This window comes from Asterias amurensis, chromosome 18, assembly GCF_032118995.1.
Source record: "Asterias amurensis chromosome 18, ASM3211899v1".
NCBI classification, from domain to species: Eukaryota; Metazoa; Echinodermata; class Asteroidea; order Forcipulatida; family Asteriidae; genus Asterias; species Asterias amurensis.
Window position 1 is genome coordinate 16,631,307 of NC_092665.1, and position 20,508 is coordinate 16,651,814.

At 40.0% G+C, this 20,508-nt stretch overlaps 6 protein-coding genes and 1 pseudogene across 6 annotated transcripts; 1 reads left to right on the forward strand and 6 right to left on the reverse strand.

The window, feature by feature from the left end:
* Positions 1 to 1,390: 1,390 nt before the first annotated feature.
* Positions 1,391 to 4,504, reverse strand: LOC139950363 (metabotropic glutamate receptor 7-like). The gene is made up of 2 exons (XM_071948983.1): positions 2,507 to 4,504; positions 1,391 to 1,927 (listed from the first exon to the last, which is right to left on the reverse strand). The coding sequence occupies exons 1-2, from the start codon at positions 4,502 to 4,504 to the stop codon at positions 1,391 to 1,393; spliced, it is 2,535 nt and encodes an 844-aa protein (XP_071805084.1).
* Positions 4,505 to 6,335: 1,831 nt separating this feature from the next.
* Positions 6,336 to 7,067, reverse strand: LOC139950385 (snaclec 1-like). Its single transcript, XM_071949016.1, has one exon. It carries the CDS (start codon positions 7,065 to 7,067, stop codon positions 6,336 to 6,338), a length of 732 nt encoding a protein of 243 aa, XP_071805117.1.
* Positions 7,068 to 7,507: 440 nt separating this feature from the next.
* Positions 7,508 to 8,020, reverse strand: LOC139950364 (snaclec GPIB-binding protein subunit beta-like). Its single transcript, XM_071948985.1, has one exon. It carries the CDS (start codon positions 8,018 to 8,020, stop codon positions 7,508 to 7,510), a length of 513 nt encoding a protein of 170 aa, XP_071805086.1.
* Positions 8,021 to 9,004: 984 nt separating this feature from the next.
* LOC139950365 (lectin BRA-3-like) lies at positions 9,005 to 9,738 on the reverse strand (annotated as a pseudogene).
* A 1,736-nt stretch (positions 9,739 to 11,474) lies between these two features.
* LOC139950366 (snaclec mucetin subunit beta-like) lies at positions 11,475 to 12,206 on the reverse strand. Its single transcript, XM_071948986.1, has one exon. It carries the CDS (start codon positions 12,204 to 12,206, stop codon positions 11,475 to 11,477), a length of 732 nt encoding a protein of 243 aa, XP_071805087.1.
* Positions 12,207 to 13,690: 1,484 nt separating this feature from the next.
* LOC139950367 (snaclec mucetin subunit beta-like) lies at positions 13,691 to 14,425 on the forward strand. Its single transcript, XM_071948987.1, has one exon. The coding sequence runs from the start codon at positions 13,691 to 13,693 to the stop codon at positions 14,423 to 14,425; it is 735 nt and encodes a 244-aa protein (XP_071805088.1).
* Positions 14,426 to 16,642: 2,217 nt separating this feature from the next.
* On the reverse strand, positions 16,643 to 19,538 carry LOC139950681 (melatonin receptor type 1C-like). Its single transcript, XM_071949473.1, has 2 exons — positions 19,127 to 19,538; positions 16,643 to 18,939 (listed from the first exon to the last, which is right to left on the reverse strand). The coding sequence occupies exon 2, from the start codon at positions 18,861 to 18,863 to the stop codon at positions 18,135 to 18,137; it is 729 nt and encodes a 242-aa protein (XP_071805574.1). The 5' UTR covers positions 18,864 to 18,939; positions 19,127 to 19,538; the 3' UTR covers positions 16,643 to 18,134.
* Positions 19,539 to 20,508: the final 970 nt, after the last annotated feature.

A 20,508-nucleotide genomic window follows, 5' to 3' on the forward strand; every position in this document is an offset into this window, starting at 1 on the left:
AACATAATGAACCGGCCAATATTGGCAGCGAACCCCAACGTCACTATAAACTAAATCATGAACATCGAGAATATCAACTATTTTTTGCAAAGCATCCACAACCATATCTAAAAATAATATGTAACTGTTATTATATGTTTCCTGTAAACTTAAATAACACAACGGGAAGTTTGAACATCCTCTTCAGAACAACAAATTGTGTTACTACAACAATACATTGTCAACAAGGACACAAGATACACCCAGTTCTTCATTAATACAAGTAATACAGAACAGCTCATTATTATAACACAAAACCCTTTGTTTACTATCATCTCGAAGGATTCTTATTAAAATGTATTGATCACCTCAAAGAATCAATATTAAAACAGCATGAGGGAGAGGACTTAGGATCGATTCAAGAATGATAGCATTTTCTTTAAAGGAAGAGAAAACATTTCTAAATGTCGCCCCACCTACGAGCAAGGCTGGCTTTGAAAGTAAGGCATTACGCAGCTGTAGCCTGAACGTCTGACGTCACACCTCGAAGCTCATGCATAACGCTAGATACAAGCTTGAATTATGCCGCAGTTCTCGAACAAGTGAAACGGCATAAAACCTGAAGACATTTGAATCATCAGTCCATCACTGTGTTTTGTAATGTCTTCTCAAATGTGACTCTTATTATGTGTTTTTTCTCAACTATTTGATGAGCAAACAAACCATACTCATTTTTTAGTTTTGGCAGAAAGTGCCTGTTTTGGGATGGACGTACATATTTTGTTGTTAGATAATGCATTGTGTTTGAATCATGTTGTAAGGTTTTGTATCTCATTAATATTTTGATACTCCTACAAGTAAGCCATTTTAACGGCTGCGTCCATGAAAACATTTCCAATGGAAATAATATCAATACTATTTTAGTTTGTAGCATCCCTGCAGACCATTTAATCTAGGCCTTCTACTCTAGATGTTTCCTTTCAGACGGTTCCGGGAAAACCCTGAACATTGTATCTATGACTACTACAAAAATACACCGTAATTAATAATTTGGTTATGTGCTTACACCACTTATACTCGAAAAAGACTAACTGGGCCTCGTTTCTAACTATTAAATAACAAATGCGCTAGGGAATAATAATAAAGCTGTTTGTTCATTGTTGTTTAATTTTGCCCTTTATGATTATATTATAAACCACATCATCCGGAGGGAGAGTTACGACAACTTGTGAATATTGTACCCGTAAAAACGAATTGCGAACACGGGGTGCCAGACTAGTCTGTCCATTGAGTTGCGCTGCATTTGGAGACAAAATGGCGTCCAGCAACCATGTGATCAAAGATGACTGCTCCCTCTATGTCGCAACTCTTCCAATATACGGCTCTGACATCGTATAAATACGCCCTGACTTCAAGAACCTGACGGATGTACTTTGTTATCCTCTCCACTGAATCCAAATGAACGCCCTTCACGACTCTGGAAGATGCTACTTGGTCGCTCTCGATTCTGCATCATAGTATTCCCATCCTGTTCACCAACCTTCTTAAAGATGATAGCGTAAATCTTAGAAATGTATACACACCCCAGTGTAACATAGCCATTAACTAGAAGAACCAGGCTAACTGATGTTACTACAATAATGGCTGTCCCACCAGTAAAGTACATTGGCAAGGCGGCTAGGATGAACAAAAGGGTGGTATAGACGCTTGCCACGTAGAACCGAGCCTCGTTGAAGTTACCAGGGACTTTACGGGCTTTGTAAGCAAAGAAGCAACATGCAAGGAGCAGTAAGAAGTTGTAACCCATTGAGACGACGAAACCAAACCCAAGATTGCAGACAACTTCAACGGTCCTCCTGTGAATGTTTGAAGATGGACTTGGAAACAGCTCCCGCACGGTGGACCATGTGCCTGGGATCGATAGGGCGGTGATGAACATCAGAATCGGCTGAAAAGAGACAAGTAGAATTTGAAACTTTTGATGCATGGTGGGAGTACAATATTAAGGTAAGGTTTGCGGTGGCACCAACGGGTGCATTTTAGCGGTCGTAACCCACAACTGTTTCGGTTTTCGTTATGTAACATAATTTTAACATGATAATGTGGGGAATACTCCTGAAGACAAACGAGCATACTAATCGAAACGTTGAGTTGTCAAACCACCGGTTCTTATCGGAACCCAATTTACGAAAAGACAATGTGTGCAAAAAAAATGGTTTCGTCACAAACCTCACTTAAAAAGAGACAAGTGAAGACGACATTGAAACTGATGTGCTTAAATGTAGCTTATGTGACTACCTTCTTTTCAATGGCTTTTATTTGTAGGGACAGTATTCAATTGTTGCAAACTGATATGACATGTGGTACAAATGTCTTGACCCTATTGGAGTCTTCTTAGCCTTTGATAAAGACATTTGAGAATTTTACTTTGCGAGTTTATGAAATGATGCCTTCTGCAGACACGAGTTGTGTGCCTCTGCGTTTTGTTGTGATTTGAGGTAGGCCTAATATAATACTTCAATCTTACCTGAATACTAACTAACACTGCGACAATCACCAACTGGGCTGTAGGTCCCGTGAACTTTGGTCGTTTGACGGTCTTACTGCTACTCTCAAAGATCCTGTAGATGCGATTGACTTTGAGGAATAGAGGGGCGTACATTAGGGTGAACGAGAGGGCGTACAGGCTCTGGGCGACCCCACAGATACTGACACTCGGTGGCAGGAGAAGAGGAAACACCGAAACAAAAGCTAGAATCAGTCCAAAGATGTTGACTGCACTGAGCTCTCGACTGCTAGCTTTGATCAGAGCATGGTTCCGGTACCTGATCATACCACATGAGGTCACTATAGAGAGTAGCAACCCTAGAGATGTCATGAAGCTTATAAACACGACTGCAGGGTCATGCCATGTGACCGTACGTCCAATGAGTTTCTCGCACATGGTGAAGTTAATGTTGGGCCATTCATTCTGTTCACAGCTCACGCATTCTGTTCCAACCACGATATCATCAACTCTACATGCTTGACACTTCCAGCAGCATCTCTTTGTGGAATCAATCACCTCAATATAACCAGGATTACACTCGTCTCGACACACAGATATCGGCACATCTCCCGTACCGCCAGCCCATTGCAATAAACTTGAATTAATCTCCAGTTGCTCCCAGTACGGCTTTGTTGAACTCCACGTTCCAACTTCAACCAATTCTAAATTTCCCTCATTGCTTCTCTGCAAGTTCTTCACTATAACCTGAGCAGGAACAAAGTCATGCTCGAAGAAAAATTCACCCCTTGTCCCCAAGAACTCTACGGTTCGCAGATTCTCTAGGATGGATCTTTGTATATTCTTGTCTCGTAAGAGGCAGTCTGTGATCGAGCTGTTACAACTCAGAGCCAAGATAGTGTCATCCAGAGCATAAGCTAAAGCCAAGACGGCGTCGATAGTGGGAGCTAGAGTTGGCAGCTCTTTGCTGAATCCCTCCTGGCTAGCTTCATTACAGATGTCAGATCCTCCACAGAACTCATCAAACCAGGGGTTTATATTGTTCGTCTGGTTGCCTTTCAACAAAGACCGAAAGTATTCCTCGAATTCCATAATCTCAGGTTTCCTGAATTGTATGAAGAGCCCACCAAGCGCTTCGGCGTTACCGATTAGTTCCTTCTCCCAGGTGTTGCTGGACAGCCAGGTTCGTTCCAATGGTGGGTAAGCACCCTGAACAGACGACATTACGGCACTAAAAGCTGATGCAGACGACACTAAAACGACGACTAGTTTGGCGTGAGGATGGGTCTGAAGCATTGTTACCATTTGTTGTAGTTCATCTTCAGTTGGATCTTCACTGAGCTCTGCTTCTGCATATAAGCAGATACCAAACACTTCAAGAAGGTTTACGATATCTTCTTCTAGATGATGAATTTCGTGATCATCGGAAAATATCATCGCTATATACTCCCATTCAAAGTACAATAATATGTTCACAATGGCACTAGCTTTGTAGCTATCTGATGGGATGGTACCGAAGAAGTACGGGTGGCCATGCTCACCGTGGAGCTCCTGGTCCGTCGCCCCGTACGAAACCAACGGTCGCTGGAAGAGTTGAGCTGTATTGATTGCCACTTCGGTTGTATAAGTCTCTCCAGTGCCTACTATTCCAATGACATGCTTGGTATCTCCTCCAATAGTGGGTCCAGGGATGTTACAGAAATCACCCTCTAGAGATGGCTGAGCCCCTAGGACCAGAGACAGCGAGCCCCAGGTTGCATACTCCGGCCAGGAACAGTCGTCATAGATGATAAACCCTAGAGTTACGTTTGGAAGTACAGAGTCATCTTGGTTGATAGTCATCACAGCAAACGCCATGGCTTCGGTTAACTGTAAGGCCGAGACTGGGTATAGTCCTTCGCAATCCTCTTTCGAATATTCCCCGTCTGCACCGCCATGCAGGGAAAATAACCCACCAAGATAAATGTCTCCAGGTTGGACATAACTCGTGCAAACTTCAGCCGGTATGTATGTACCCATGCAGCTAACACTTTGCATCAGCACCAATGTTATTATTACACAGTGCACATACATCTTTATTTACTCCAGATGTAAAATCATCAGTACGTAGCTTTTATCAATAAGTGCTTATATGCAGCATATAAAAATGATAACTGCTGTTCTCTTCGTCCTCATGAAATATGAGGAAGAAGTGAACAATGCTAGCGGTTTTCCCCAATGTACGGCTTTGTTGTGACGTATAGACGTGGCCGACCTTAAAGGAACACGTTGCCTTGGATCGGACGAGTTGGTCGATAAAAAGCGTTTGTAACCGTTTTTTTATAAATTGCATATGGTTGGAAAGATGTTTTAAAAGTAGAATACAATGATCCACACAAGTTTGCCTCGAAATTGCCTGTTTTTTCTGTTACTGTGTGAACTAACACGGTTGGCCATTTATGGGAGTCAAAATTTTGACTCCCATAAATGGCCGACCGTGTTAGTCGACGAGGTAAAAGGAAAACCGTGCAATTTCGAGGCATGTTTGTGTGGATCATTGTATTATACTTTTACAACATCTTTCTACCCATACGCATTTTATAAAAAACGGTTACAAACGCCTTTCAAAGACCAACTCGTCCGATCCAAGGCAACGTGTTCCTTTAAGGCCAATACAGCCATTAGATTCAGGTTGTTCGATTCACAAGGTTTGGTGTGGTTGGAACCTGTATTTAAACCTCTATAAACACAATCAAATCACCAATGTGTATGACGTTGAAGTCAAGTCAGTGTGTTTTTAAATTGAAGTGGTTCAGATAGTTTTCAGATCAATGGTTTCGTTTGATAAGTCGGTATTTTTAGCCTTCGTATGAATACGTTTTCTCGACCATTGAGAATTTAGATCAATTGGATGTTAGGAGGAGTTTTTCATTAAGATGGATGCTCGACCTGTTTAAATTTGCGTAAATGACTTTAAGAGGAAAGATAGAAACTGATGGCCCGTTCCCAAGATTGCTTTTGAGAAAACTTCATTAATTAATTTTCCGCTCGAGAAATTCAATTGATGTTTCCTCCTTGTACGATTATATTGAGTTTAATTATTTTATTGATTAGAAGCTAGCTTACTAACAATGAGGATGACGTATTAGAAAAAGGTGGCTTATGAAAATGCAATCGGCCGAAAAAATTTCCCTTTATACAAATTTCATACAATTATATGAAAAAATGCAAACATTTCCGGAAAAATAAAATACAAGAAAAATTACAAAAACACCAACTGTAATAAAAGAATAAAGAAATTAACAGCAATTTTTTTTAACTAACAGTGTGTTCGTGAATAAGGAAGAGAACATAATATTTTAAAGGTGCATGCTGTGTGGCAGGGGATTTAATAAGTGCGAACTGTGTAAAAAAAAAATCTGATAGCGCCCTCTTTTGAATCATTTTCCTTCAGCCTATATTATTTTCCCATCTATAATGGGGAACAGAATCTCTGGGGCAGATTTCTCTATGACACCGTTATTATTTTGCATAGGAAATGAAACGATGATAAATTCCAAACAATGTGTCAACAGAGGGCGCTACTCTTGATACACGTTGACAACGATCCCTTCCTCAGCTAATTGAGACGATCACATTTTTATTAATAAACACTTTATAATTTAAGACAAGAGGTCAGTTTCTCATACACAAGTTAATATAATTTCTATCGTATGCACTTTCTACAATGTTTTTGGAAAACTGTTCAAAAATCTCCTACACATATACAGGTGCCTTGACCTCCTTCGTGAGCTTTGAGCTGTGTATTTCAATAGGTTTTTTTCCAGTTGCATGAATGCCCTGTAAAAAGACAGTTCAGTTGAGTTCTTTCTTACAGGTCGAAGAAGTAGCACTTATCTCTTGCATTCATGTTTTCATCAGCAGCTTCATGACGAGTTGCGTTGTTCAGCTGACAAACCATCTTCCCTGAGCCATGTTCCATCAGCAGATTGAAGGAGCGACATCGGGGCTCTGATCGGCACGCCTTCCCGCACGACACCACACCATCAGCCCGTACCTCCTTCATGACGTGACCGACCAGGCACTGGGATTCAACACGGCCACCAAGACCGGTCTGAAGGCTAAATACTTGGGTGGTTGTGTTAATATGGTACTCGCAGGTCGCGTACTTTGTTTTAAGACCTTTACATGGCTTGTTCATCCATTGGCTCATCGCACCATCGGCGATTGACATTGCCACACAGTGACGTGCAGTTTCTTCTGGGTGTCCATTTGCCCAATTTTGGTATCCATTGGTACCAGAGAGTGGACAAGGTTGCCAATTTCCAGTTTCTGCCATGTCATTGCAAACGATCCAGAGGCCACTTGGAAACTCAGGGTAAAATCCACCGTACATTTCCCAAATAAACTTTTGTTCGGCATCTGAGTTTGGAAAAGCCAGGTCTGCATGTAACTCAATGCAAATGTCTCTTGCATCTTGCCAATCAAGTTTTTGAGTTATGAGTAAGTAGCATGACTCGCCGTATCGCTGCCAGTCAGTAGGGCAGATAGCAGCCAGGGTTGCATAACACCCAACAAGAAACAAAACACCGGCAAGATACATCGTGAGCAGCCACTGACTATAAAGGGCCAATGTTTCAGAACAACACCTACAGATATTTGCTTAGTTTCAGATGAACGTTGGCTTGTCAGACTTGACGACAGCTCTGTGGGTTAGATTGCAAATAATCAACCTGTTCTTATAAGAACTCGCTATCAATTAATATAACTCGCCGTCACTGACTTCGAGTATTTATGATTTAAGATATCATTTTTTATAAACATCTCGTACCAACCTAAAAACCTTGCAGAGGCATTTCCTGAACATTGTAAAAAGATTAATACCAAGGTCTTCCAACGAGCTGAATTTATTGCTCAGAGATTTTCATTAAAAAGGAATTAAAATGCAGGAAAACTGTAGGCCTTCACCAACGAGCGCTAAAGTGAAGTTAGAGTTAATGGATTAGATGGTGGTTTGCACCTAAAGACATTCTATGCCGTTTTCTAATCTTGTGCAAGAGTAATGACGTGACCGACCAGACACTGGGACTCAACGCGGCCATCGGGACCGGTTTGAAGGCTAAACACTGGGGCGGTTGCTTCAGCTGGGAGCTCACATACAATATTACGTTTAATATCACAATCTACGTCGAACCATTTACCATTTGCCCATTTGCCCATGATAGCGCAGTTTTTGCTGATGTTATTCCTAGGGTACAAGACTCCCCAATTATTGTATCGGGTCAAGTCATCCTTTAAGGGGCATGGTTCCCATTTACCTTCCTGCCTTATATCATTACAGCCAATCCAGAGACTTACGACTGGCGCCCATTCAAACAAATCATTGAACGTAATCCAAATAAACGTTTGCTCCGTCTGTGAGTTAGCCACAGCAAGGGTTGAGCGTTGATATTTAAAGCAGGTATCATTTGCATCTTGCCAGTTCAAACGTTTGGTTATCAGTAAATAGCATGACTCGCCGTATCGCTGCCAGTCAGTAGGGCAGATAGCAGCCATGGTTGCATAACACCCAACCAGAAACAAAACACCGGCAAGATACATCGTGAGCAGCCACTGACTATAAGGGCCAATGTTTCAGAACAACACCTACAGATATTTGCTTAGTTTCAGATGAACGTTGGCTTGTCAGACTTGACGACAGCTCTGTGGGTTAGATTGCAAATAATCAACCTGTTCGTATAAGAACTCGCTATCAATTTATATAACTCGCCGTCACTGACTTCAAGTATTTATGATTTGATGTATCATTTATTATAAACATCTCGTACCAACATGAAACCTTGCAGAGGCATTTCCTGAACATTGTAAGAAGATTAATACCAAGGTCTTCAAACGAGCTGACTTTATTGCTCAGAGATGTTCATTAAAAAGGAATTAAAATGCAGGAAAACTGTAGGCCTTCACCAACGAGCGCTAAAGTGAAGTTAGAGTTAATGGATCGGATGGTGGTTTGCACCTAAAGACATTCTATGCCGTTTTCTAATTTGTGCAAGGAGTAACAAGTTTCCCTTCTAAATCGTGACAATTGCCTCTTATGTTATTCTAAGTAGATACGATGGGTTATCAGTAAGCATGGATCACCGATGGCAGCAACACACAGTAAAAGATGAAACACCATGCAGTAACAATCATCACACGAAGTTACTTTACTATAGTGGCTTTTCTTTTAGTTGACTATTGTTACGTTTCTTGATCTATTATTAGTGCTGATTTTACAGGTTGAATACAATGAAGTTTTACTGATACCACATTGAGCACTTTTAATTTAAATCGATTCACCATCGACTTGCAGTTCACAGGTTCAGTACCACCCCGTCCAAGCTACTGTTGTACTTACTTTTGTATTTTTATTGATGACCTAAATTAAATGTTTTCAAAGTGTCATGCAGCAGGGGTCAATGGTGCACAGTATCGACTTCATGCAAGTCCAATCACAGAGAGAATTGTCCCGTTTTTAAAGGCACCTACCAGTCAATCTCGCTACAGATCGAAGAAGTAGCATTTATCTCTTGGCTTCATGTTTCCATCAGCAGCTTCATGACGAGTCGCGTTGTTCAGCTGACACACCATCTTCCCTGAGCCTTTTTCCATCAGCAGATTGAAGGAGCGACATCGGGGCTCTGATCGGCACGCCTTCCCGCACGACATCACACCATCAGCCCGTAGCTCCGTCATGACGTGACCGACCAGACACTGGGACTCAACGCGGCCATCGGGACCGGTTTGAAGGCTGAACACCGGGGCGGTTGCTTCAACTGGGAGCTCACATACAATATTACGTTTAATATCACAATCTACGTCGAACCATTTACCATTTGCCCATTTGCCCATGATAGCGCAGTTTTTGCTGATGTTATTCCTAGGGTACAAGACTCCCCAATTATTGTATCGGGTCAAGTCATCCTTTAAGGGCATGGTTCCCATTCACCTTCCTGTCTTATATCATTACAGCCAATCCAGAGACTTACGACTGGCGCCCATTCAAACAAATCATTGAACGTAATCCAAATAAACGTTTGCTCCGTCTGTGAGTTAGCTACAGCAAGGGTTGAGCGTTGATATTTAAAGCAGGTATCATTTGCATCTTGCCAGTTCAAACGTTTGGTTATCAGTAAATAGCATGACTCGCCGTATCGCTGCCAGTCAGTAGGGCAGATAGCAGACAGGGTTGTATACAAACCAACTAGAAACAAGAAAACACTAGCCAGCTTCATCTTTAGAAGATACTGTTGGTTTTCTTACAAATGGAGGTATTAATTCACTAGGATGGAGCAGATATCTTTGTTTAGGGTTCTAATGACGCAACACCAAGCGACAGACTGCAGCAAAAGCACAAGCAAGATCCGTCTTGTTTCGAGGAATAACTGTTTTTCTTTCTGAAAGTTACTTTTCTCGCAGACCTTATAACATTTTTTCCTTGTTGTCTGACGTGGTAATCATTTCCAGTTTTGCGATGACAAATAAAAAGACTGCAAAAAAACACACTTTCAACCATAAGAACTCGAACAGGAATGTCTTTCCAATCAGCTTTATTTCATTCAGTGCGCACTATGTTTGTCGTCTTATTTACCTCTACGGGAATTTCTACTGCTCTCGATATCTTGAGAGGTTTTATGAAATTCAGTCAAACACTCCCTGATGAATGTCAAGTTACCACAGAACTCAAGTTAATAAAGGCTGATACACTGACGGTGAGTCCTTCGGGTTGCATGTAGGAGAAATTAAATATTGATATATGAATAAGAAACAACTATCAATATATTTTTCCTTGAGGGTACATCCGTTCCTTCCGATCTACTGCCCTAAACGATAATATATATGAAGCAATTTCAGAGAACCTTCATCAATTTATCCGTAATTAAGACAACCTTTGTGTGTTTTGTTTGTGTGTTTTTTTTTATACAATTAATGACCTTTAAATCACCGGATCCACTGCTATGAGGCCATCAATTAAGCTTGCAGCGCCGAGGACTGTGGACCTTCATCTTAATAATGCCATCTTCGTATGGTAATAATAATAACCGAATTTATAAAGCGCCTTTTCCAAAGGATGCAAAGCGCTAGGGATAATGCAACCAAAACCCAAAAGAGAGAATGACTAGAATCAAAAACACAATAGATGGAACGATTAAACAGATGTGTTTTTAAAAGTCCTTTAAACTGTTCAACAGAAGAAGCGTTCCGGATGTTTGATGGGAGTGAGTTCCAGTTGCGGGGACCAGCGATGGAGAATGCACGGTCTCCAAACATCCTTGAGGATCGAGGTACCACCAGATTGTATTGAGATCGAAGACCTTCACGTTTGGGTTTGCTGAGATCTAGTGTGTCTGAAATGTAGGATGGGAAGGTATTGGATACAGTTTTGAACATGTTCAGTGCCGTCTATTAACAATGTCAATGATAATGCAAATTTTAGTTTCATAAAAATGGACCTGGTTATTTTAGTTCCTGCTTCGATTTGATAACTCTACGGATTATCAATTATGACTTCTTTCTTTATATCGCACGAGACAAATAACACAAGGTTTGAGGTTTTAATATGTTTAAAAAAATGTAAGAATATCATCAAATTGTTAGTGCAAATGAAAATTGAATCGTCTGAAACTGAGTTTGTTTTACCAAATGAAATTATCGTTTTCTTCTCCTTTAACCGGTAAAAACATAAACGTGCTTAGCATGAAAATGTCTCTATAGCAGGAGAACGGTTACCAGTCAAATTCTTATTAATAACTATTAACTTGTGATTTTGCCCAGTATTTTTTGTCCTAAATGGTAAAACTTATTTTGATGATTTTGAAATGAACGAAAACAAATTTGCAGAACAGTTATTCTTCCCGATTTTAATAAAAGGTTGTATCACTAATGCATGTTTTTATCCGGTAAATGTTTCAGCAGCTTTAAGCTCGATCACCGTGGAACGAGCAGTGACATAGTTCAGGTCTTCGGTTTCTCAAAGATCGAAGAAGTAGCACTTATATCTTGCTTTCATGTTTCCATCAGCAGCTTCATGACGAGTCACGTTGTTCAGCTGACAAACCATCTTCCCTGAGCCTTTTTCCATCAGCAGATTGAAGGAGCGACATCGGGGCTCTGATCGGCACGCCTTCCCGCACGACACTACACCAACAGCCCGTAGCTCCTTCATGACGTGACCGACCAGGCACTGAGACTCAACGCGGCCATCAGGACCGGTCTGAAGGCTGAATATCGGGGTGGTTGTGGACTTGATGAGGACTTCGCACATAGCGTACAGCTCGACAGAACATTTTTTATCTGCCCAGCGACCACCAAAACCCTTTTTCATGGCAGCACAGTTTTGTTTAGCTTTATTACTCGGTTGATCAGATTTCCAGTTATTATAGGCGTGGTCTTCTTCCCTTAGTGGACAAGGGGTCCAAACATCCTCCTCTTCAATATCACTGCAACCAAACCAGAGGTCAAGAGGTGGTTCAACACCAAAGTAGCTCGTGAATTTATCCCAGATAAACGCCTGCTCTGCTTCCGAGTTGGGCACAGTTAGTGTCCCGTGTGGCCTGCAGGTATCATTTGCATCTTGCCAGTTCATAGGTTGAGTTATGAGTGAGTAGCATGACTCGCCGTATCGCTGCCAGTCAGTAGGGCAGATAGCAGACATGGTTGTATAAAAACCAACAAGAAACAAGAAAACACTAGCAAGCTTCATCTTAAGAAGATACTGTCGGTTTTTTTTATATATGAAGATAACAATTCACTAGGATGGGGCAGATGTCTTTGTGGAGTTGTCTGTTGTCTCGGTATAGAAGAATTTTCAAGGAACACAGTTTTTCTGAAGTACAGTTTTCGTGACGTTCCTTTCCAGGAGACGTTCTGCATTTGCCTGGTTGTCTGACGAAGTTATTTTCCACAGTTTTGCGATTAAAAATAAAAGACTGCAGTAAAATCGTTAGTAAGATCTTTGTGGACACTTCGTTTGTCTTGTCTTTACCTCTGAGTGAATATCTGCTTCTCATAATAAAAGATGGTTGTCTTGAGATGTTTCACGAAATTCAGTCAAACACTCTCCTGATGAATGTCAAACTGCAATATAACTCAAGTTATCAACAATTGCTGACGAACGTTTGGCAGTGAGCCATGCAGATGGTAATGTGAAAAAATGTTATGTTAATATCTGCTAATAATTTCATCAACAAGCTGGAGATGACGTCATGACCTAGTCACTTTGTTGTAGTAGAATAGCATATCGATATTTGTGCTTAATGGAGAGCACATTACATCCGTTTTTGATCTAACCATAGTTATGAAGCTATTAGTTAACCTTTATCAGTCGAGCTGTAATAACAAAAGTCTTTGTTGGCTCGGTGACTCCAGTAATGCCAAATGTTGCATTTTTATTGTTGATGGGCTTACGCTTGCGAAATCCTTCAATTAAGGTTTTAATAGACCGAGATGAGCATAATCAATGGCAGAGAAATATCAGACTAATATTGGGTTTGTTGACATTTATTATGCTACAACCATCTTTGTGTTAGACCCTTTGTAAAAAATGCCAATAACAATGCAAATTATAGTTTCATATAAAATGGACCAGCAGCCGATTTCACAGACAGAACGAGTCACTACTCTTTGATTCCCATTCATAATGCCCTTTTTGATAAAAAACGTTAAAAAATACAATTACAGACACTTTGACAGTTGAAAAATCGAGGTTTGAAATATTTTTTACGCGCTGTTACTCATAGCTATGAATTGCGTTCCGCGTGATAATCTTGCGTGCCTGACACGCGGAAGCCAGCCAGTTATAAACACTGGTCATTATCAACCGTTTAAACACCCCCACGTAACGCGCTCTCCGCCAATAAGAGTAAAGAAACTGTCTGGGGTATTTATGAATATTAGTTATAGTTACTTCGTAAATATTAATGTGTTAAAAGGGTACTTTCATAATTAACACAATGTGCTGCAAGGTTGCATTATTAAGGGCTTAGACAAAGTGGATGTCGGTACTGAACCGACTACTAAGTGCTTTCTATTATTTAAAAAACCAACCTTCGGTTGTGGTATACTGTTATGATGCACTGGTGTATTTTGGCATTCGGGATATAGCACTCAACCACAGTGTACGCCATTTTGAACGAAGTTGATGCATCCACATTTGAAGCTCTACCAATTGAAGAAAGTCATTTCAGAATGAATATCGGTGTTTTGTTGTTTCTGGTTGGGTGTTATGCAACCCTGGCTGCTATCTGCCCTACTGACTGGCAGCGATACGGCGAGTCATGCTACTTACTCATAACTCAAAAACTTGATTGGCAAGATGCAAGAGACATTTGCATTGAGTTACATGCAGACCTGGCTTTTCCAAACTCAGATGCCGAACAAAAGTTTATTTGGGAAATGTACGGTGGATTTTACCCTGCCTTCCCAGGAGGTCTCTGGATCGTTTGCAATGACTTTGAAGAAACTGGAAATTGGCAACCTTGTCCACTCTCTGATAACAATGGATACCAGCATTGGGCAACTGGATTTCCCCAAAACACGAACAACCACTGTGTGGCAATGTCGTCCTCCATTGGGTTTTTTGGTGGACAATGGGCGAACAGAAATTGTAATGGTATTTACAAAAAATACGCGACCTGCGAGTACCATGTTAACACAACCACCCCGTTAGTCTGCCTTCAGACTGGTCCCGATGGCCGCGTTGAGTCCCAGTGTCTGGTCGGTCACGTCATGACGGAGCTACGGGCTGATGGTGTGATGTCGTGTGGGAAGGCGTGCCGATCAGAGCCCCGATGTCGCTCCTTCAATCTGCTGATGGAACAAGGTCCAGGGAAGATGGTTTGTCAGCTGAACAATGCGACTCGTCATGAAGCTGCTGATGGAAACATGAAGGCAAGAGATAAGTGCTACTTCTTCGAACTGTAGCTAGACGCGCGTCGCGTTGTCGCTTTTTATCAAACACAGCAAAATGATTTTCGTTGTTACATTATAATTGATGTTGTTTATTAAACATTAGAAGGAAGGTTTTATGTTTGGGTGGTTTTGTGAGAAATATGCGCCGTGGACAATTATGGACATTACGAACAATTTGGATAAACCTATGAAATGATTAATTATTGGTTCTTGTTTATGTGTTTGACCCATTTGGAATCTAATTCAATATTTTTTTTCGGATGGTTTAGCAAGAAGCCGTGACTAATAATTTAATTCACTAATAGGTTTGAATGATTGATAAACTAAACCAGCCTGCATTATGATATCATGTGGTTATGGTGTTCACGTTACACGCAGTCCGCATGCAGTCAACCCTCCTACTGTTTGCCCAATCAATATCATCCACTTTGGTTTTGGATTCCTACTAATTAACCAGCCTACAATAGATGTGGTGAATGCATCTACACCGTACAAACCCAAACTCTGTAGTTCTTTGCGCGGCTGTCCATCATTTACAACTCATGCGTGATTTTATGGACATAATCAAAAGTATTATGCAAGATTGGTATTGCTGATAAAACAATCGCAGGGTACAGTTTTCTCGAATCACGACTTAATTTCAGAGGGAAATATTTCACAGGAAAAATGGTTTTAGTATGAATTTTAAAATTAGTAAGCTTTCAGACTAAATTTAAACAATGGTAGGAAAAAACTTTCAGTAAATAGTACACTTGCTTGTACAACCATGAGTAAATCTCTTGTGTGGGTTTTGGCTCTGAAAAGAGCCGGTTTGGTCTCGACGTTTCGCACAATACTCTGCTCGTCGTCAGGAGAAGAGTATACTGTTCGAAACGTCGAGACCAAATTCAGCTCTTTTCAGAGCCAACACTCGCTTAAAAGAGATTTACACGTGGTTGTACCCGCAAGTGTACTGTATTAACATGACATACCTTTAAAAACTGCTGTGAGGCAAAACTCATGCCGCACTTTCTGTTATAAATTACTTATTGGATTATGGTAAATCACTTGTACATATTGGTGTAATGTGGGTGTGGTTTTAGTTTAGTGTGAATAGGCTCGGCTGACGTCACATTCATCAAAATGACGTCATTGGAAGTATAACTATGTTATTCTTTGTCAGATTACCAGGTTTTTGTTCTTGTAGGGTGTTTTTCATCTAAAAAAATAATTCACTCTTTTATTAACAATCAATATCATTATTTATTAATAACCGTTATGTCGAAAAGTGTGCACATTAGAATTAAAATAATAAATCAGTGGTAACCATACACCAATGTCAAATTAATGTTTGATTTGAATATTTTGCTAATATCACCCAATTCCGCAAAAAGTACGCCTCAAAGTGTCTATCCAGGAAAGGCCAACAAAGGAGAGGTGTATCTTGTGCGATGGGCACTTTACAAAGATTGCGTAAGTTGAAAAACATTTCCTTTTTCTTGGGAGTGAGCAACGATGATAATATTGAATGAAAGTCATAGAATCTCTTTCTTAAAGGAACACGTTGCCTTGGATCGGACGAGTTGGTCAAAACAAAAGCGTTTTTAACCGTTTTTAATATAATGCATATGGTTGGAAAGATATTTTAAAAGTAGCATACAATGATCCACACAAGTTTTCCTCGAAATTTCGTGGTTTTCCTTCTACTGTGCGAACTAACACCGTCGGCCATTTATGGGAGTCAAAATTTTGACCCCCATAAATGGCCGACGTGTTAGTCGACGAGGTAAAAGGAAAACCACGCAATTTCGAGGCATGTTTGTGTGGATCATTGTATTCTACTTTTACAACAGCTTTCTACCCATATGCATTTTATAAAAAACGGTTACAAACGCTTTTCAAAGACCAACTCGACCGATCCAAGGCAACGTGTTCCTTTAAGGCCATGGAACTCCTTGCACGTGGGTTTGTACTACGAAAAACCCAACGCAAACGCTAGGTGGCGCACTTTATTGTGAACCGTTGTGGTGATTCACGCGTGCCTTTGTGTTGTTATCGATAAATATAAAAAAAAAAATTATACTAAAAAAACAAAAATATTAAAGTCTTTCATTTCCTCAAATGATGGAATAAAATGTAAATGCATCTCAACTTAATATATATTTTTTTTTCTCGAAATTATACAATCTGATGAAATACACATGCCTTGTATTTGATTTTGCTCCTTTTTATTCACTTTCTTGTTTCAGAATTACATAATTACAACATCATGGTGACTTCCTGCACAATTAAAGAGTGTTATTGTAACAACACTAATAATAGTTAAAGCAGGAAACTGTATCAAAGTCCTTGCATAACAAAGCACAGTGGACAAAAAACAGCTGTTCCCTCCGAGGATTATAATGTCCCCCTCCATGACAAATTTTGTAACGTAGAGCCCTCCTTTAAAATGAACTTCTTTAAACTCAGTCCATGTTATTTACCGGAACACAAAACGGGAACTTCCAATCGTTCTCTAATGTGTCCAACCGACAATAGAAATTCTATTTCGTAGTCACAGAAAAATCTGCCCAAAAGCAGTTTAAGCAGTGCGGTCTCTCGGTTATTCCAAATCGGTTGAAGAAACGGAGCATGTTGTAGGTCGAGTGTGTCAAAAGTACGAAGAAGGTGGTGATGTTCAAATGCACGATCAGAGCCTGCTACAGCAGACTTATAAGCCTATAATATCATCGTATATAATTACTAATACCAAAAAATTAATTATACTGGCTAAAATAGTTCAAAGTGTAAGAAAAATTCATAGCAGATCGATTCTTAATTAACATACAACATCATTATCGATTGAAACTTAGTCAAAATTCAAGATAGATCGAACACAATCTCAGTACAAAAAAATGAACAGAGTGCACCATCTTATTTGAAATGTGACAAGGTATTTAATAAAAGTAATAAAGGTAAATGACTACATAAAATAAGGAATAATTCCAAAAGCTATAAAGGGACTTCCTCTTTGAATAATTATTACTGTCTGCGAGAAAATTCTGTGTAAACTATAGTTAACACAAACAATTAATTTTTTTTCCTCTTTTTTTTTCCCTTAGGTTGCAACATTTTATGTGCAATTTTTAAAGTTTAATTCACAAATCCGAGATAATTCAGTTTATAATACAGTGTAAAGACCCTCAAGTACTTTATAACAATAATATCTTCTATGTACTGACTTCTATACTTGTGAGTCCGTTTTGTAATTCCAACTATAATGTTCTCTCATTTGGGAATCTCATAAAGATTATCATAATTATAGACCTTTCTTTTGTTGATCAACAAACCGCCTTGGTTGGCATGGTCGGCCGAATGTTAGTAAAACACTAAATCGTAAGAACAAATGTTTAAACAATATTCAACATTTTCTGCTAACTTTCAGTTAAATAAAATACCTCTCATAATTAGTTGTTTTGTTTTAAACAAAATCGACAAATTTGGTTACATTATCACAAAAAATAGCAATCTTTTCTTGATTTGCACTTATGGCTTTCCATAGTTGTCCAATCTGGGTTGGCAAAAGCTCGGGCTGTGACGTTGCAAAAGAAAGGTCTATAGCTGACAATAAGCGCCATGCTCACAACTGTCAGCCCAATGACAGGACTTCAATTGACCTTGTGACGTCATAATAATAAACAAGGGGTCTGAAGTTGTGTCTATTTTGAGCTCATCTTTCTGAGACAGCTAGATGGTTCTGGAATCATGTGATACCGACACCGGAGCATGCAATGGGGTAGACTAGAACAGCTCCCAGCTGAGAGAAGAGAGCGCTTGTTTCAACCGAGGTGTCTTGAGTACATGTACCGTACTTCTCTGAGTAACCCCATTTACCGATACCAAAGAGTGGAAGGGAACAGATTAATGCTGGATAGACCCACGTGACCGCCAACATGGCTGCTATCTTCTTATGTGTGTAGATGGCCTGGTATGTCTGCATGGGTTTTGTAATGAGGACGTATCGGTTAATGGCGATGCTGGCGAGATTCATGATGCTGCATCCAAGGCTGAGGAAGTATATGGCAGCGGACACGGCGCATACCAGCTCAGGCAATGGCCAGCCATCGATGCTGAACAACGCTACCGCAGCGAAAGGTGTCGCGAGGCACGATATCAGGTCGGCCGTGGCGAGGTTGACGACGAAGGCGTTGGTGCTGGTCTGGAGCTTCTTGGATAAGACCACGGCCATAATCACCATGGTGTTCCCCACCAGCCCGGAGACGGCTACGAAGCAGTACACGCAGCCAAGAAAAAGTAGTACTTCGTGGTTTATACCTTCAAAACGAAAGTTTATGCCGTCTCCTGTGGTTTTGGTTATGCCAACGGTTGTCATGTCTGACTCGGTTGGATCCTGGAATCCACTGGGTGTGGTGAAGAAGACATTCATTTCTGTAGAGTTAAGAACAACTCCAGCTGATACCGTGGTCTCCATGAGGATCGTAGAATGTGATAGGTGTATGGGATGCGATTTATAGACGGTGAATCTGGACCGTGGAGTGTCAATCAACCTGTTGATAATAAAACATTGTACATTTTTAGGGCAAGGGCGTCAATCATAAGGGGTTCCGGGACCATCTTAATTTAAGGGTATTGGTTTTTAACCTTCTTTATCATTATTATTATTATTATTAATATTATTATTATGACAATTTATACAAACACATGACGCCAGGTTCCCCTGGTTTATTAACTCACCAAACTGTAGAGATTCTTCCTCAGATAGAGTGACTGAGTCTCTCTCTCCCGAACAATCCGATAAATCTACCCCGAGGTAGTAGAGTATAGAAATACCAACTCTACATGGCAATAGGTGTTCGCAAAACAAACATAATGCTGTATAATGTGCATTTTTACGGTTCGCTGATTATTGTGGCAACATCAAACTTTTATCCTTATGAACTGAATGCATGGTTTAGTAATTCAGTTTTTCTCACATAGCTAGTAGGGTCAAAATGTGAGGCCAGTAACAATTATTATTTTGCACGTACCATTTGGTTGGAAGCAGTTTGTATGCATCATTGTATGCATACACAACAATCTATGTAAGGGTTTTTCATTTTTTTCATTTTTTTTTTTTGCATAGATTCGTGATCGTTGAATATGGGTGGTTATGTTATGGCGACAACAAACTTCCCTTTCCGTCACCATATTCATGGAGACGATGGTTGCACTTTTGGTAGTGTCCACTCAACCATGGAGGTAGCGTACTTGCGCTGTCTAATGACCTTCCAAACATAGATTATGAATCTTATGAATTTGTTTATGCCATTTGTGCATTATTTACAGTTAGCTGAATAATATTAATATTGTGGAATAACATCAAACTGTTATCCCTTTGAACTAAATGCATGGTTTATATTCTCACTTTAGAAAAAAAAGTCGAAAATGAATAAGTTTGCTTGGAACATAAAATCAAATTGAAGAAAGCACTAGTTCAGCTATCGTACGTCACGACGCGTCAGTGTAGTTGAATCAATGAAAGTAATGTTGTTATCGAGCTCGTCAAAATGCAAATAATTGCTGTTGCCCGCCGAATATCTCAAAAACGAACAATACAACAAAGAGTTGTTCGGGCAGTTAAAGAGAAAACAGAACACTATTTTGTAAAACGATAAGCAGATAAAACTACAATAACACAAAATTAGACAGTTTGCTAAACCTTTATCTGTAATAATCTGTAGGCCTGTGGTATTTTACTTCTTTTAGTTTAGCAAGTAGGGCCTATAGCTATAACTATAACTTGTCTCAGTTGCTTAACTTCAAAGGAAAGAGTCATTTACCTAAGACGATCCCCACATCATCTAAACTCTCAACGAAACAATGATCCACAGTGCAATTTAAAGCTTGTATAAATGTTTTTATGAAAACTGACGCATCGATCGACGCGTTTTCGACACATTAAATCAAAGATATAGAATAGAACTTTTTTATATCTATGCACGAAATCGGTTCGTTGCGGCGTGCGGCGCTGTTTTATGTGTGTAAGTTTTTGTCGAGTGGTGGCGCTATACCAAAACAAAATAATGCGGCGGGTTTAAGGCTGGTACCCAGCCTCTTCCAAACACGAGTGCGTGTTC

What these genes read in the sequence shown, in the direction of transcription:
- LOC139950366 (XM_071948986.1), bottom strand. Translation starts at nt 12,206, where the DNA reads ATGAAGCTTGCTAGTGTTTTCTTGTTTCTTGTTGGTTTTTATACAACC.
- LOC139950385 (XM_071949016.1), bottom strand. Translation starts at nt 7,067, where the DNA reads ATGTATCTTGCCGGTGTTTTGTTTCTTGTTGGGTGTTATGCAACCCTG.
- LOC139950681 (XM_071949473.1), bottom strand. Translation starts at nt 18,863, where the DNA reads ATGGAGACCACGGTATCAGCTGGAGTTGTTCTTAACTCTACAGAAATG.
- LOC139950363 (XM_071948983.1), bottom strand. Translation starts at nt 4,504, where the DNA reads ATGGGTACATACATACCGGCTGAAGTTTGCACGAGTTATGTCCAACCT. An exon ending in CAGTGTTAGTTAGTATTCAG is followed by an intron (nt 1,928 to 2,506) that starts GTAAGATTGAAG and finishes GTCTCTTTTCAG; the next exon opens with CCGATTCTGATGTTCATCAC.
- LOC139950367 (XM_071948987.1), top strand. Translation starts at nt 13,691, where the DNA reads ATGAATATCGGTGTTTTGTTGTTTCTGGTTGGGTGTTATGCAACCCTG.
- LOC139950364 (XM_071948985.1), bottom strand. Translation starts at nt 8,020, where the DNA reads ATGGCTGCTATCTGCCCTACTGACTGGCAGCGATACGGCGAGTCATGC.